Genomic DNA, 16,546 nt, shown 5'->3' on the forward strand with positions numbered 1-16,546 from the left:
AAACAGGACAGTCACAGCCTGGGCAGCCAGAGCATGAGATGGGATCTCACTGTAGGTGAGACACGGAAGCTGTAGAGGACAAGTAAATCTTCTCTACCTTGAATGGTGGGTGAGGAGGTTAATTGCTAGAGAGCTCCTAGGAAACAGGGCGCAATAGTCTTAGTGTGTATTACTGTAAGGGAGAAAAATCCTTAGGACTGTTTGTGTGGGACTCCTTCAGTGACCATGGAGACCTTGACATTCAATCAGTTACTCAAGATTTTCCCTGAAGCAGCTCACAAGTGGCTTTTATCCTTTGGCAGATTCACCTTTGGACTCATCTGCTGGCTTCCCCATATTTAATCTGGAGATTAGATAGATTCTGATGAATGCTGGGCAGATAGAGCTATTCACCTTCCACTGGAGATCAAAGATGCCATTAACTGTGAGTTTATAAGAACTATCCATAAAGCTGTGATTAAGCACCAGAATTTAACTTTTTTTTTTTTTTTTTTATCCTTAGATGTTCATGGATCTAAGCCAAAAGAAAATGCATTTGTGCTCCTGCAGTTAAGGCAAACAGCAAGGCTTTGGGGAGAGCCAGGAGAAGGACAGAGTGGCTGAGAGTTCTCATTACCCCCTGAAAGGGTTGAGGTATCTTGAGCAGAGACAAGCAGAGGAGCTTGCTGCTTCTGTGGGGTGGTGCATCAGCCCTGCAGATGGTCTCAGTGTCAGGGCAGGCTGCTGTTCCCTGGACATGGCTCACTCCTCCTCCTCTGTGTGCTCTGAACAAGGATGTCTTTTTGCATTACTTGCTTTGCTCTGCATCAGGAAAGACAAGCTCAGGTAGGAGCTGCAATTTCTGGTCCTAATTGCAAAATGGTGTGTTGTTGAGAGCCTGCTCACCCTCCAAGTGGGTGTGAGAAGCAGGACAGGGCAGGGAGTGCAGATCTCAGAGGAGGTGTGTCAGGGTGCCCGTGGTTCCTCACCTGCAGTGTTAGCAGCTGGTGCTGCCAGTCCTGCTCCCAGCTGGCACTCACACCCACCAGCCTCCGCCTGCTCTTGGCATCAACTTCACTCTTTCCTAATATTGCAAGGTGAGTAGCTGCAAAAAGATCTGGTGGGTGTTGAGAAGAGCTCGGTAGAAAGAAAAGAATGCGACTTGGCATTGCATCCAGCAGAGAGTAGGGACAACGCTGAGCCTGAGGAGCCCCGCGGGGCAGTCGGGTGAGTGGTAATCAGCAAGGAGATACACCAGCTCCTGTTTGAAGGGGAGATCTGCTGTGGAGTGCCAACAACAGAATAAAATACAGCCAGTGTATAACAACTCCACAAGTACAGTACAGCAATTAGCATCTTCTGTATCTGCATGGATGTATGTTATACAGAGTGACAATGCAGCCTCCTATGCCCTGTAAGTATAGCCCTGATAAAGTGGTAAAGCTTTACCAGCTTTAAAGTGGAGGGAAGGAGGGGTTGTTTTAAAAGCCCTTTTTGCAAAGACCTAGTGGAAGCTTCATGTGATCTAAGCCCAAACTTCCATCGCCAGAGTTAAGAGCACAAAGTGGTTTTGCAGCATTAGGAGGTGAAAGGCCCTCAAGGAGGGAGTGAGCTCAAGTGATAAAGGGCCATTCCTGGGAAAGAGAAAGCTTCTGCTGAGCAGTTTAGAAGGCCTCTGTGCGTTATCTTTCCCAAACACGGGGATTTCGTTAGGGCTTAACTTTTATTTGCCCTTTCCTGCTCTCAGCTTCTGACCACAACGATATTCCTGTGGCACTCAGGAGAGACCATACGATGCTTATGGACTGTTCCCTCTCAACTTCTCTTCTCTCTTGCGTGTCCTCTTGCAAAGTACCCCTCCCCAATTCCCCAGTTTTTGATCTTCAGAAGATCCCTCCTCTTTGGACATGTTTCTGGGGGAAGCTGCAGCCATTTGCGGGGGACTGGGCAGTGTCAGTCTCCTCTCCCCCTCCGCATTGCGGGAGGCATAGCCTGTGTCCTGCTACCCCAAGGGAGGATGTGGAAGACAACTCATCCAGCCCAGAGTCCACTCTGGCTTGGCTCGCCAGGGCTTGCATTTGGAGGGTGAAGGGGGGCTAATGAGCCACAGGCCTTGTCTCAAGCCAGGGTACTAAAATGGGGAAAAAAATCGAGAGGGAGAAATTTGGCCCCACATAAAAAAGGGGTCACCTGGGAAGTCTGTGGAGGGGATGAGGCAGCTGTGCTGGTTCTAGGTCTGCCCCAGGGAGGGCAAGCAGTCCAGGCCGTTCTCCGACCCAGCCGAGGAGTCCCGGGAGGAGCGGCCCTGGAGAAAGCGGATGATTTTGTCGATTGTGGCTTCCTGGTACTCGTGAGACCACCTGTGTTCAAGGGGAAAATTCAATTTAATTTTTCTGTTGTGCAAGATGTCACAAGATAGCTCAGTTCATTTGGGCCAGGAGCCAGTGACCGCTTCCCTCCACCCAGTCCTCTAGGAGCACCCCTTTTCCCTTTGGAAAATAGAGGAACACTGGCTGCCACCGGAAAGCCCCTTCCCCTGTACCCTGCCAGGCTGGAGGGCTACCAGCAGGCTGGGATGCCAGCCCAGGATGCTGCTGCACGGAGGGGAAACGGGAGATGAGAGGAACCCAGGTGAGCTGCTCACTCCTGCCCGGAGGGCTGGGACCATGAGGATGGGCATCCCAGCAGTGATGGGATGGGGAGCTCTGTTACTCAGAGGAGCCCCCAGCACAAAGAAAGCAGAAGGGTTATGGTGGGGACCTTTGCTCCCTCCATGCTCTGGAGTACCTGAAGTGACTCACATCCCCTTTGGCCTGTTCTACCTCCCTCATCTGTTTCTCCCAATTTCCTTGTGCTCTTTGCTACTGCTTATGCAAGCCGTTCTCTCCAGGTGTCAAGGAACCCCCTGGCACAGGTTCCTTTTACTTACTTGATACCATTAAATTTCAGGACAGCCCTCATGTCCTTGGGAAGTGTTTCTGGGTCTGGCCACTCAAAATGGTCTGTAACAGGTACAATGTTCTTTCCAGAGTTCAGGGCTGTCACAATCTCCTGCAGGAACATGCAAGTGCTCAGACTATGGCCCATGTCAGTCCCTCACCAGCCCCTTCCTTCTCCAACATCCACCAAGGTCCCACCTGCTGGCATCTCCTACCTTGTGCACCCAGTCCTTGCACTCGGGGTCTTCCATGCACTTATCCAGTGCATTTGGCGAGAGGACCAGCACAAAATTACGGGCACTCATGACGCTCTGGATCAGCTTGTCCTCAAACTTCCCTGCCTCCAGCTTCTCCACATCGATGAACACGCTGAAGCCGTGCAGCTGCAGGTGGACCTTCAGCAGGCTGGTGGTGAGAGGACACAGCACCATGAGGAGAGCTACTGCCAGTGCCTCAGTTTCCTACCACATCAGCCAAGACATGATGAGACAGAGGAGCAGTGAATGGACTCCCTCAGAGAACAGAACAGTCCTTGAGACACCAGCTGCCCGCTCAGCCTGCCTACAGGTGTCTGGGCCCATGCAGAACACAGGGGGAGCAGGACATGTGGCAGGGGAGGTTTAGATTGGATATTGGGAAAAATTTCTTCATTTGGTTGTCTTTAAATGGTTGTCAAGCACTGGAACAGGCTGCCCAGAGAAGTGGCTGAGTCACCATGCCTGGAGGTGTTTAAGATGTGTAGATGTGGCACTTAGGGACATGGTTTAGTGGTGGCCTTGGCAGTGCTACGTTAATGGTTGGACTCAATGATCTTTTCCAACATAAATGACTCTATAATTAACTCCCTGTTGTGATCTCCTACTGCCCTACGAGCACAGCGTGAGAAAAGGGTAAGTCAGTGTCAAGGAGGGACAGGGTGGCCGTGACAGGACTGGGAATCAGCCTGTCCATCGTGCAGCTTATGGCATGTGCTGTGCCCATTTGCACAGCGGCTTTTGGCAGCCTCTCCCTCCTCCTCGCTGCGGCTCTCCCAGCTCCACGCTCTTCCCACAACCGATCACCAGCCTTTGCTCTGGGCTTCAGCCCAGCGCCATAACGTTGCCTGCAGGACTCACCTGGCCAGCTGCGACCCGGTGCTCCTCCGGTAGCTGATAAATACATCAGTCCCATCGGATGCAGTTTGCAGCGTTATAGGGGAATGAAGCATTTCTAGGCAGAGCAAACAGCAACCAAAAGTTAAAAATACCCAACAGCTCATCCCAAACTACCCTCGATACTCATCCCCACACGCCTGATCCGAAGAGGACCCGCACCCCTTGCAGCAGTGAGGATGCGGACGCGGTGGAAGCCCGTGTGGATGTGGCAGTCCTCCTGCAGCTGCTGCTCCGTCACCCGGTGCAAGAAGTTGCGGTTGATGCCACACGTCAGCAGGTTGTACGTGTACTGACGAAACTTGGGGTCGATGCTGCCCAGCCAGTCGGCCAGGTTGCTGCGGTCACAGGTGGAATAGTTTGCAAAGGTCTTCAGCTCTGTCAGCTCCCGGAAAAACCTGGCAGAGAAACAAATGAAACTGTGGGGCGGGGAGGGGAGGCTGCTGGACCAGACAGGACCTAGAGATGTTTGGTACCACATCTTTTATCTGCACAGGAGGGAGTGCAGCTATGTGCTGTAGTGAAGAATAAGCTGAAGGAATCGAAAAAGAGAACAGCTGCGTGACTGCAGGAGTGTTGGTCCTCAGGACGTGAGGTATGAGGGGTTCAGCTAAGGGAGGAGAAGCTTGGTTGAGTTCCCATCTTTCTGGGTAACTTGCAGGATCCCGTCTCCCCTGTGCCATAGGTGAGCTCTCCCCATCCCACACCTCTCCTGGGCCTTGGCCTCACTGCAAGAATCCCTCTGGGACTGCATACTGCACTGGACAAGCCCTAGCAGTATCTCTGTTCTTGTCTTTGCAAGAAGGGAAAGGCACAGACCTTTACCCTGGCTCTGCCACTGTGGTGATGACCATGAGAGAGGCCAGTGTGCCCTGGTGGCAGTCCTACCTTTTCCGAGTGATGCTGGAGTCCATCCCCAAATCCTCCTGCAGCTCCTCCTCTGTCAGCCTCAGGAGAATGTCCCCATCCACCTGATGGTCCTGCCAAGAGAGATCCAGGCTGGAAAGGTCCCAGGAAAAGCTGTTGGGTGAGATGCTTACACCTCTGCTACAAGGTGGGGAAAAAGGGCCCATTCAGATGTCCCTCCCCAGCACGTAGCCCTACCAGGAAGCTCTGGCAGTATTTGTTGAATCCAATCTGCTGCAGCCATGTCTGCACCTCACAGGGCTTCCAGTTGGGAACCGTGGGAAGGATGCGCCGAGGAACCTCCTCCCCTATCATGCGCAGCACCTTTTTGGCCAGGGAGGAGGTGGTGCTGCTGGTGGAGTAGCACACTACCCTCTTCAGGCTCTGCGTAGCCCCAATCTCACTGAAAATCTGGGGACACAAAGGGAGGAGACATCACTTTGCTTTCCCTCCTCCTCCCCACAACCTGTGCCGGGCCAGTTGAGGACCAGGGTACTTGGTGAGCTCGCAGGGGAGCGAAAGACACCGAGATGTAGTTGTGGCAACCCCTTCCCTTTTGCACCTCCTTCCTTCAGGCCAACCTACCCTTTACCTTTGTTTTCTTCTGCCTGGTTTTGATGGCAGCCTCTGTGCAGAGGTAGAAGGCAGCGATGCATTGTGCTTCCAGCCGAGAGCTGTCCAGCAAGGGTACCAGCCGCTGCAGGTCATCCGCCGTCCTCCCCTGGCTGGTGTCACTGCTGCCCAACATTTCACAGGCAAACTGCTCCGGGTCCAGCGAGGCGATGAACGGCTCCACCAGAGCCAGCGTCCCCGAGCGCTCCACCTCCTTCTCGATTTCTTTGTTGGTGGCCAGCACCGTGATGGCCAGGCACGCGTGCAGGCGGATTAGTTCATCATCTCTTGAGAACACCAGTGGGAAAAGCCACTCCGCCGTCCTCTTCTCGATCATCAGGCGCTGGTTGGCTTGCCCTCCGTACATGGCACAGTTGGCCAAGGCCATGGCACAGTGCCGCAGCACAATGGGGTCCGTCCAGCGGCACCAGTAGAGGATAGCATCCAGGCCTCCATCAGAGATGAGCTGGAAACAGGTCTCCTCAGTGTGTTTGAACATGTGCTCCAGGATGCCTGAGACGCTCTGCGCAAGCTGAGGAACATCTCGCTCCTTGGCTAAATTCAGAATCACTCCCAGACCAATCCGAGCGATCCGATCCCTGCAGGAAAGAAAGGCACAGGCAGGTGAGGGGCAGACACAGGGAGTGACAACAGTGACTGGCGTGTGGACTCCCCTGTGTTTCAGTGGTGTTTGCCCCATGACAGCTTCCCTGTGGGCCACATGTTGGAAGTGTAGGAAAAGCAAAACAGCAAAAAACCTGCAAAACACACATTTCCTTAACACGTGGTGCCCAGAACACACAGAGGATAGGATGGAGATCCAGTGATTTGTGTTGCTGCAGCACCAAGGAGGAATGTGAAGCGAGGTGGAGGCTGTGTGGGCCCATTCTTCCACTTCTCAAGGAACATTTGACATGTCTATGCGGATCTATCTCCTGCTCTTCCCCTTCTCTCCAGGACTGTTTTGCAGTACTCTGTGGACCTTATCTCTCATTCTTCCCTTTTCCCACAAAACCAGCGCACACCTTGCACCAGGGAATGTGCTGTGTTGTTACTCAAGAAACAATGGCTCGACCACAGTCCCACCCACTCACACACATACTTAGATAAATGCTACCCCGAGTTTGTATCTAACTCAGAGGGATGATAATCCAATACCAAAACAGAGGGACAGATCGATGGGTTTGTTCTCCTCGCCCTCCTCCAGAAGGGATGCCTTTTGTTAAGATTTGGGCCTTCAGCTACGCCGAGTGATTACCTGGGAATTAAGTGTGTGTGGTTGCTATCAGGTTTTTGTGTGCAGTGCTATGTAGCGAGCCTGCAGTCTGTGCATTTATCACAGGCAATCTCAAAGAATCTGTAGATGTTGCATAAGAATAAACTGTACTATTTGTGAACCTGATGGCTTCTCTTGAATGCAGCCGGACCTACAGCTACGGGCTGTTTGTGCATCTGGTGTCAGGCCTATAATTATGGCCCCAATTGTCATAGCTATTAAGAGATAAGTCCAACTGCCCCCAGCCCCTCTAATCTCTGAGGACCGTCTAGAACACAAGGGGATTCATCTCTTACCAAATTAATTTATTACCTTAAATGCAACCCCACAGCTGCCAGATATGCTTCCAGGCTGCGATGCAGCGAGATGCAACAGACTGGTGTTGGAAGAACTTGTCTGGGTCTGATGGAAGAGCTTGTGATGGCGCAGGACATGGGATGCACAGCCCACCACCACCACGCCAGAGCCTCTCATACTGAAGGTAAGATGTACACAGCACTGAACAGCGCAGGGTAGGCTAGCACCAGGCTAGAAATAGATCTGCTTCGTCAGCGTTGCTGGGTGTGTGTGAGCTGCTTTGCGTTTGGGGGTGAAAACTCGTTTGTCCCTAACCAGTGCTGTCCTCTGGCTGCTCTCCAGATTGGTGCCCAGCCCAGGACAGGGGGTTTCACACCTGACTGAGCAACCACACGGAACTGGCCACAGGGGTGTGTGAGAGAGGGGGATCCACCTGTCCTGGGATGGCAGCGTGGAGGCAGGAAATCTGTTTCCTCAATCCTGTGCTCTCCTAGAAGAGAACAGCGAGAGCCTGGGGGCAGGCAGCCGAGAGCCACCAGCTGCTGCTTGGCTGTGCCTGGCCTTGAGATCTCTGTGCTGTGAGGACGGTTGTAAAATAACACCTGAATGGGGCTGTGCCCTAAAAGCATGGCGTGAGGAAGGGGGAAATGATGGGCTTTTGCCTGTCCTCCCATGAGCCTGCCTGGGGCGAGGGGGAAGCTCCATCTCTGGCCTCAGAAATGACCCGTTTAGTGCCGTGGTGGAGTTGCTCTGTTCACAAGGCACATGGTGTGGGTGCCCCATCCCACGCTGCTCATGAGGCCAGTGGGGTGTTTGGCCCCCAGCGATGGGGGGGTGAAGCCATGCCAGCCTCTCTGCGCTGGCAGGCGGGAAGAGCATTTCTGGGAAGCTTGTGGCCCACATGGCTCGCACTGACCTTGGGGTGGATTTGGCAGCAAACGCTGTGGAGAGCTCTGGAAAAAAAAGCCTTCAGCCTGGGACTGGCTCTGAGCCCGGACTCAGCCACAGAGCTGGATGACAAACAGCCTCACCAGGTCCCTGACTCCCCACAGCCACAGGATGGAGCCAGGGCCGGTCCACCTCCTGGCTGAGCACCGCTGCTGCTGTGCATGGATGCTGGAAGAGGTCTCTAAGCCAGGGTCTTGGACCCCGGGGGGGACCCTACACCTCCCTGCCATCGCTCAGAGGCTGATGGTGGGTCAGGCTGCGGAGAGCGAGGGGCTGGGGGCCCACAGCTGCTCCAAGGCCCTCGCCCATGAACTGCTCCTGGAGCAGAGTTGGTGTCTCCAGCAGCTGCTTTCTCTTGTCAGGAAGGAAAGTGCTCAATTCAGACCGTGCCAGTGATGTTTCCTGGGATTAATTCCACTCTAATGCACTTTCCTGATTTAGCTGTTGCTTCTTTTTGCCTGGCAGTGTGTGCAGCGAGGCCCAGGCTGCGAATCCCCAACCTTACAGCAAGACACATGGCCCATGAAGCTGGAGCAAGACCATAAACATTGGCCAGGCTTCCCGCACATGCACCCAAAGCCCTGGCTGGGGCCGGCTGAGCTTGGGTGCATCTAGGGAGAGTGGAGCTGGCAGAGCCACGCATTTGCCTGTGGGGTGCCAGGAGAGAAAGGCCTGATCCTGACCCAGCTCATGGCATGGATACGGCTCCTCTCAAACTGGCACACGCTGAACCAGCCACAGGGCAGAGCGGAGAGTTCGCGTGTCGGGGGACATTGCGGGAGTGTGTTCATGGTGTGTGAAGGGTGAGCTGCTGGCGGGTGCTGCATCAGCACTGCTGTGCATTAAGGTGTGTTGGGTGCCACCTGTGCACGTGCACCCGCATACACACACTTGTATATACACACTCATACCCGCGCTCCCACCCCACCGGTGCCGCTTTGGCAGAGCCAGCCCGATGCCTCTCGCCTGTCCTGGGGAGCAGCACACGCATCTCCAGCCTCTGAGCTAGGGGACACGGGCTGGGGGGCTCTGAGGGCTGCTGAACAGCCAGTCCCCTCCTTAGGACCTCACTCCAGCCCTGGTCAGCAGCAGAAAGTCTTTGAGAACCAGCTTTATCCTCCTCCTGATGCTCTAAGGGGGAGTCACGGCTCGTCCTTGGGGCCAGATGCTCTGGGCCAGCCAAACCGACGCAGCTCCGCCATGAACCCTTACCCGGGTGGCCCCAGGCTGAGGGTGGCTCATGAGGACACCCCGATCCTCACCAGCACCCCGGAGCTGGGGCTGGCTCTCCTCCCTCCTGCCGGGGAGGGGGCAGGTCACATCATTGCCTGGGCGTGACCAGCAAGTCAGGGACCCTCTGTGTGCCTGCTGGGTGTGGGGGTCGTGGCATGGAGCCGAGGGGGTTTGACACACCCGGAGCACTCAGAGCAGGGAAATTTGGGGGGTGTGGGAGGGATGGGGGGAGGAAATCCCTGCTGTGCTCAGGGCAGCAGGCGAGCCTGCGGTGGGGAGGGCTGTGCCTGCCTGGGGGTGCTCTTTGCAGACTTACCTGTTTTCTGCCACCAGGATCTGCTCCAGGAGTTTTCCTGCCTGGCACTTGGTCTCCAGCTCCGCCGTGTACAGCAGGTTCAGCAGCAGGTCCAGGCCCCCCTCCAGGCGGATCACGTCACACAGCACTTTGGCCACATCCCTCCCCAGCGTGGGCATCCCCCAGGCTTCCTCCACCAGCTGGAAGACCTCGGCGATGGCCTTCCTCAGCTCTGCAGGGCCAGCCGCCTTCTTGGCATGGGTGATGGCCTGGTGCAGGGCGGGCAGGATCCGGTCCAGGGCTGCCCGCACATCTGTGTTCACCCCGGGGGAAACCTCCCGGTGCTCCCTGGAGCTGCCCCCGCCTGCCCAGCTGCCCGCTTGGCTCACGCACTCGGGCACCACCAGCCTCTCCGCACCCGACATGGCGAAGAACCGGCACAGTTTATAGAGGGAGACAAGCAGGGTGAGCACCATCGGCATCTCCTAGCGCAGCATCTTTGGTCACCCGCCCGCTGGGAGCACTCGGCCAGGGCCACCACCCTCCTTGGGGGGACCCGAGGTGACGGGAGGGGAGGCAGAGGAGGGGGGACGGAGCTGGCCTGGGGTCCAGCCGCAGGGCTGGGCTGCCAGCTCCCTCTCCCCTCCTTGCCCTGCCGCGATGCGGAGCTGGAAGCGGTGGCAGGAGCTGCTTTCCCAGAGCCAGGCTCAGCATCTCAGGTCCTCAGGGGCTGATGTCACCCTGCGCAGGCGCCGCCTCTCCAAGGAGGGGCTCATCTCTGGGCAGCAGCATCCCCCTCCTCGCTGCAGATGCTCTGGCATCCCCCAAGACCCCTCCTCCCACAGCCCTCCGCCTGCCCAGCCTGAGCTGGGGCTTCTCCTGTTGTCCCCATGGCCCATGTCCCCCCCCACTTTGCCCGAGCTGCTGGGGAGCCTGTGGTCACCGCCACAGCAGGCAGGGACCCCCATTCTGCTTTTGCAGCAGGTCTCTCCGGGACCCTCTGCGGCTGGTGAAGGGGGCACAGGGTGGAAGTAAAGGGTCAGACACCGTGGTGGCCATGGCTGCGGTCACAGTGAGGTTGTGGCCATCCTGGCACTGCATTTTGAACCCGTTTGGTATCAGCGCAGGGGGATAAATAGGTGCCTTTGTGTGGCGGAAATTCAGAGCAGCTCTTCTGGGTGGGCTCCGGATTTGCATGATAAAAGAAAGCGCAGAAGCAGCCTGGGCTGCTTTTATTTAATTTTTTCCAGGCCAGACGTGCTCAGGGCAGAAATGCTTTGGACACTTTTTGCCTGTGTTGTTGGGAGGAGCAGCTTAAATCCTTGTCTCCAAAACCAGGTTGTTGCCAGCTCAGACCGAGACTTAAATTCAAGTAGATGTTTTGATGCGACAGTTGCTTTTAATCCTCTCTGAATCCACTACGCAGGGACAGACAGAGGAAAGGGGCATCATCTCGCAGCGAAGGACGGTAAACAAGGCGACCCGAGCAGCACAGTACTGCAGGAGAGGCTCAGCACAGAACCAGTAAGGATTTTCCTGATAAAATATTATTAAGCAGGGGTAATGATATGGGCTGTTGCAATGCAGCACGGCAGACGGGTTTTATACTTCAGAGGAAGCTGCTGCCTGGGGGGGGCAGAATTCAAGCCATTCCCTTAGGCTTGTCCTGACAAGCCCAGAGAGCTGAGCTTTGCTTCACTTTGAGTTTTGCTTTTTGGGAGGGAGCACTGCCAGCCTGGGCTCTGGCAATGGCAGGGTTTCCCAGCCTTGTCTTGGGGGATCAGCCCCATCCCCTGAGCTCTCCTCACTGGTTCTGCTCAGCCCTTGGCTGAAAAGGCTCCCCAGGGCCCTGTTACCCAAACCAGCCCCTCTCTCGGGGTCTCCTCCTGCCGTGCTTTGAGCACAGCAGACAGGGAAAGGCTCACTGAGCCTTTATGGTTCTGCAGTCACTGGTGGTTGGGTGCCTTGAGCAGAAAGAGGGACCTTGTCTCAGCCGCTCAGCAAAAGCAGCTCAGATGCTGCCCAGCCCTTCTCCCTCCAGCCTGCCCACAAGTCTGCACCCTCTCAGGGAGCTTGGCCCCACAAGTGTGCACCCTCTCAGGGAGCTTGGCCCCCAGGCTTGATTCAACGTGGATGGGATGAAGCTTTAGTGCAACACTGGGCTGGTGCTTGCACCCAGAGACAATGCCAGTCCACCATAGCTGAGGCCAGGGGGCAAGGAGTGGGGTGACGGGGCTGCAGGAGAAGTCCTACCCCAGCAGCCCAGGTCTGGTGGCTGCCCTTGGCTCACCGGGGCTTTCCAGTGGAAATGCCTTTCTCAACACCAAATCAAAGCTCTTTCCAGCAAGGATGGGAGCAGCTGATGCTCAGAACTACATGTGTCCGAGCTGGCAGAGGTGAGACCCCTGGGGTAGCAGGCACCCCACTCAGGTTCTTCTCTCCCTGAATCTTCCATCACTTATTAAAGCCCAGAGCTGTGCTGCTCCTGCCCTGGGGCTGGGACAGACCCCGTGGAGGTCCTGCCCCAGCAGTGCCGTGGCAGCAGAGGCAGCCGGAGGCAGTATCTTTGTAGCCTTGTGTGCGTTTGCTCCTTGCCCCTGATTAAATAAACATCCTGGAGTTATCAGAAGCTGCTGAAAGAGCTGAGTCGACATTAATTAGTAACCAAAAAGATTGGTCAGAAAGGGAATGATGGGAACAAAACACACAGGCTTTTGTTTGCCTACCGCAGTGAAAGTGCAGAGGGTTCTCGCTCTTCCTCCCTCCCGACCGCTCACCTCTGGCCCTTGGGCCCCTTGCACAAAGGTGGCACCTGCCCCGTCCCGAGCCGCCATGCCTTGGGGCTCTTCAGCTTTACTTCCAGCCTTGCTGACATTGAGAAAGCCAAAATCCCAAGGCCAAGTCCTCCAAAATGGGACATTTTGGGCCAGCACAAGCCTAGGGCTTTTTGCTTTGTCCTCTGAGCATCACTCCCCCATTCTCTCTTGTTAGTGTTTTTGTCTTGCCAAGACCAGGCTGAGAAACAGCCTTCCCTTGAGAAGGATGCTGAGAGCTTTAATACCATGAGATTTGCGACGAAATAAGTGTGGCAGGACCTCAAAACTGGTTCCTGGTTCTGGCCCGCTGTCCCCTCCTGCTCTCTGAACCAGTGCCCAGCCTGCACCCGGGCTGGCAAGTCACTGGCAGCGGAGGCACAGCCAGCAGCTCTGGGAGCTGCCTGCATGTCTAGGGAGCCCTGTCCCCTCCAAACGCACCCAGCTCGATACAGACTGCGAGGGATGCGGGATGGGAGAGCGTCTCTGCCCCTTTTCCCCTGCTCTGACCTTGGCCTGTTTGTTTTCTCCTGCCAGGGCAGGCTGAGCAAACAGTGGATGCCAAGGCCCCAGCCGCAGCCGCGCTCCAGCCCGCACAGTCGCAGGAGGGCTGCGCTCCCGGCCGCCCAGGATGAGGCTGCTCTTCCCTGCCCTCGTGCTGGCCCTCCTCTCCACCGCCCGTGCCGCTGAAGGTGAGCTGGAGCCGGCCAGCCCCACACCAGGTGCCTCCCGCTTGGAGCCAGGGTGGGGATGGAGCACGTGTGGCTCCTGGGCTGATGGAGGGGCTGGGGAGTTAGGGAAGGGTGAGGAGGGGACCAGGTGGTGGCCCTGGCCACATGGGTTACGCCTCGCAGCATGGGCAAGCAGGCGGCGCATGGGTGTTGGTGGTGCCTGGGCAGATCCCTGGCCTTCCTACAGCTGGAATGCCAGCATGGAGCTGGGAGCCTGGCCCAGCCTGGCCCGTGTTTCCCACCCCAGCAGGACCTGGGTGGGAGCGGGGAGAGGTGCCACCATAGCCCCTGGTGTTGGGGTTGACCATGGAGAGGTGGGGTCCCCCCAACCAGGACATGCCCGAATTTGCTTTCACCCCGGGGCTGGGCTGGGGAGGAGGCACTGGTCCCACTGCCCACCCTGTGTTACTCCTCCCGTGCTTTTGCAGACTCCTGCGTGGGTCGCTGCGAGGATGGCTTCAACGCGCTGCACAAGTGCCAGTGTGACACCCTCTGCATGTTCTACCAGAGCTGCTGCAGCGACTACTCCACTGTCTGCAAAGCCAAAGGTACCGGCTCCACGGCCACACTCCAGCCAGGGCGGGGGGGGGGGGGGGCTGGGGTGGCCACAGGGGCTTAGAGGGGTCTGTGCTGGGTCAGCTCTGCACCCACCCGTGTCCACAGGGTGCTGCAGCACCAGGTTTTTCAGCAGCCCGCAGCGTGGGGTCGGTGCAAAGTTGTAGTGCCTGGGAGCAAACGGCTCCTGCACCCAGACCCCGTGGGAGATGCCCAGGGCTCCCCAGAACCAACCTGCTCCCTCCCGCAGTGACCCGGGGAGATGTGTTTGCCTTGCCGGAGGACGACTACCTCGACTACAACCTCACCGTCGACTTAAGCACGGCCGAAGGGACCGAGGCAGCGCCCACAGAACTGCCCGTGTCCCTGTTGCCGGCACAGCCCACACTGGAGGACAGGCCGACGGAGGTGCCTGTGGAGGTGCCCGTGAAGGTGCCCAGCACCACGCCGGATGGTTTTGGGGAGCAGGACACCGTGGAGGAGCCTGAGGAGCTGTGCAGCAAGAAACCTTTTGATGCCTTCACTGACCTGAAGAATGGTTCCCTTTATGCTTTCCGAGGTACCTTGGGGACCTTTCCTAGGCACATGGGACGTGTTGCTGTGCTGTCACCCTGTGCCGATGACTGTGATCCCTCCTGATGCTCCCACCTTCCCTCTCTCCCCAGGGAAGTATTTCTATGAGCTGGATGAGACAAGCGTGCGACCTGGCTACCCCAAGCTCATCAGTGACGTCTGGGGCATTGAGGGTCCCATCGACGCAGCCTTCACACGCATCAACTGCCAGGGCAAGACTTACCTGTTCAAGGTGGGCAGAAGCCTGGCTGCAGGGCTGGGGGTGCTCTCGGGGCAGCCAGCGCGGCCCCCCAACACACCCTGTCCTCACCCTGGCACCCTCCATGCACACATGCACACAGCGGCTGTCAGATATCCCCAAATCCCTGGGGCTGTCCGGAGCCCCAGGCAGCTACAGCCTCACCACAGGGCTTCCCAGCACCCGCTTGCTCCCCCCAGCAGACTCACGCCTGGGGGATGCTGCACCCAGCCCCCTGACCCCCCATCTGTCCCACACCCCCCAGGGAAGCGAATACTGGCGCTTTGACGATGGAGCCCTGGACCCCGGGTACCCACGCAGCATCGCCGAGGGCTTTGAAGGCATCCCGAACGACATCGACGCAGCCTTCGCCCTCCCCGCACACAGCTACTACGGCAATGAGAGAGTCTATTTCTTCAAGGGTAAGGGGTGCAGCACCCCGCTCCTGGAGCCTGGCACCAGCGGCTGTGGGCAGGACACCCCTCTAGCGACTGCTCCCCCTCGAGTGCGTGTCCCTCACTAATACCTTGCGCATCCCCTCCTAGACAAGTACTACTGGTCCTACGACTTCGCCCACCAGCCCACACAGGCCGACTGTGAGAAGTCCTCCCCTTCCACCGTGTTCAGGCACTACGCCTTCATGAACCGTGACAGCTGGGAGGACATCTTCCAGATCCTCTTCGGCGGCAGGACGAGTAAGGGCTGGGCCAGCCCTGGGGAAAGGGCCGGCGGGTGCCAATATAGCCCGCACTGATGGGGTGCGAAGGGTGCGGGCACCCAGGGAGGAGGGAGCAGTGCCTGAGAACACCGGCAGGCTGGATGAGCCGCTGTGCCAGGCAGGAGCCCCAGCTATGCACAGGAACGCCCCAGGTCACAGCTGCATCTCCCACAGCATCCCAAATCCCACCCTCTGCAGCCCTTATACCCCACATTACCAAGCCCGTCATAAGCCACCTCACACCACAATGTCGCTGCTGGGGACTGTTTATTCTCACTGGAGCTGGAGGTTCTATAGGAAAACCCCAGCCTTGGGCAAGAGAAATGAAAGGTGGAGAGGAGGAGAAGGGGGCTCAGCAGCACAGGGCTGATCCCAGCCAAGGGTGGGGTGAGCGGCTGCTCCCGGCTCTGCCTGGCCCACATCCCCATCACACATCCCATCCGGGCTGGGATCCTTCGGAGATCCCCGTGGGTCTCGGAGCGGGTGCTGGGGGCTGCCTGTGGGGCTGGGCTCGGCTCACTCCATACGTCACAGCCCCTCTCACTCACCCTCTGCCTCTTTGCCAGCCGGGGCGAGCAGCCCCCATTACATCAGCAAAGACTGGCGGGGGGTGCCCAGCCGGCTGGATGCTGCCATGGCCGGCAGGATCTACGTGACCTCCCACCAGCCCCGGAGGAGGAAGTCTCGCCGCCAACGCAAGAGGTACAAGAGCCACCGGTCACTGAATTTGGGTTTCTGGACATGGCTGCAAAACGACTCTGACTCTGCGGGTGTAGAAAGCGACTGGCTGTCGGGCTCCCAGTGTGAGACCCTCCAGAGCGTCTACTTCTTCGTAGGAGGTGAGTCTGGGACGGCAGGATCCAGGAGAGATGTGGAACCAGGGCGGCCAGGGCAGGGGGAGGTCTGCTCTCACTCTGCGATGTCCCTGAGCTCCAGGACGCAGTGGAAAGGTGCCCAGGGCTGGCAGCGGGGGCTGGCAGCTCCCTGCAGCTCCCGGGCAGGCCTGACAGCCATCTCCCTTTCCTCCCAGACAAGTACTATCGCGTCAACCTGCGCACCAAGCGCGTGGACCTGGTGCGGCCCCACTACCCGCGCTCCATCGCCCAGTACTGGCTGGACTGCCCACAGCCCGGGGAGGAGAGCACCTGAGAGGGCCCCGCCGGAGCCGCCCTGCAGCACAGCCCTTAGCTAGACAGAAATAAACTGTGAGTGCCGTGCAGGCTGGAGAGCCCTGTCTGTCCGTCCATCTGTCCGTCCCGTGGTCTGCACAGTCCTTGTAGTC

The 16,546-nt window shown here is 57.5% G+C and overlaps 2 protein-coding genes across 3 annotated transcripts; one reads left to right on the forward strand and one right to left on the reverse strand.

Annotated features, from left to right (window-relative positions):
- Nucleotides 1-1,794: 1,794 nt before the first annotated feature.
- On the reverse strand, nucleotides 1,795-10,331 carry SARM1 (sterile alpha and TIR motif containing 1). The gene is made up of 9 exons (XM_074922521.1): nucleotides 9,658-10,331; nucleotides 5,568-6,186; nucleotides 5,174-5,386; nucleotides 4,958-5,049; nucleotides 4,232-4,467; nucleotides 4,034-4,127; nucleotides 3,134-3,323; nucleotides 2,909-3,030; nucleotides 1,795-2,339 (listed from the first exon to the last, which is right to left on the reverse strand). The coding sequence occupies exons 1-9, from the start codon at nucleotides 10,116-10,118 to the stop codon at nucleotides 2,210-2,212; spliced, it is 2,157 nt and encodes a 718-aa protein (XP_074778622.1). The 5' UTR covers nucleotides 10,119-10,331; the 3' UTR covers nucleotides 1,795-2,209.
- Nucleotides 10,332-10,920: 589 nt separating this feature from the next.
- On the forward strand, nucleotides 10,921-16,492 carry VTN (vitronectin). Of its 2 annotated transcripts, XM_074922524.1 has the most exons (10): nucleotides 10,958-10,974; nucleotides 11,063-11,160; nucleotides 12,987-13,141; nucleotides 13,609-13,728; nucleotides 13,986-14,294; nucleotides 14,401-14,540; nucleotides 14,812-14,968; nucleotides 15,092-15,241; nucleotides 15,831-16,103; nucleotides 16,295-16,492. In XM_074922524.1, the coding sequence occupies exons 3-10, from the start codon at nucleotides 13,081-13,083 to the stop codon at nucleotides 16,411-16,413; spliced, it is 1,329 nt and encodes a 442-aa protein (XP_074778625.1). In that variant the 5' UTR covers nucleotides 10,958-10,974; nucleotides 11,063-11,160; nucleotides 12,987-13,080; the 3' UTR covers nucleotides 16,414-16,492. The 2 variants fall into 2 exon arrangements, with proteins under 2 accessions (XP_074778624.1, XP_074778625.1); XM_074922523.1 differs by having other exon boundaries at nucleotides 10,921-11,160.
- Nucleotides 16,493-16,546: the final 54 nt, after the last annotated feature.

Source organism: Athene noctua, chromosome 19 (genome assembly GCF_965140245.1).
Source record: "Athene noctua chromosome 19, bAthNoc1.hap1.1, whole genome shotgun sequence".
Lineage (NCBI taxonomy): Eukaryota > Metazoa > Chordata > Aves > Strigiformes > Strigidae > Athene > Athene noctua.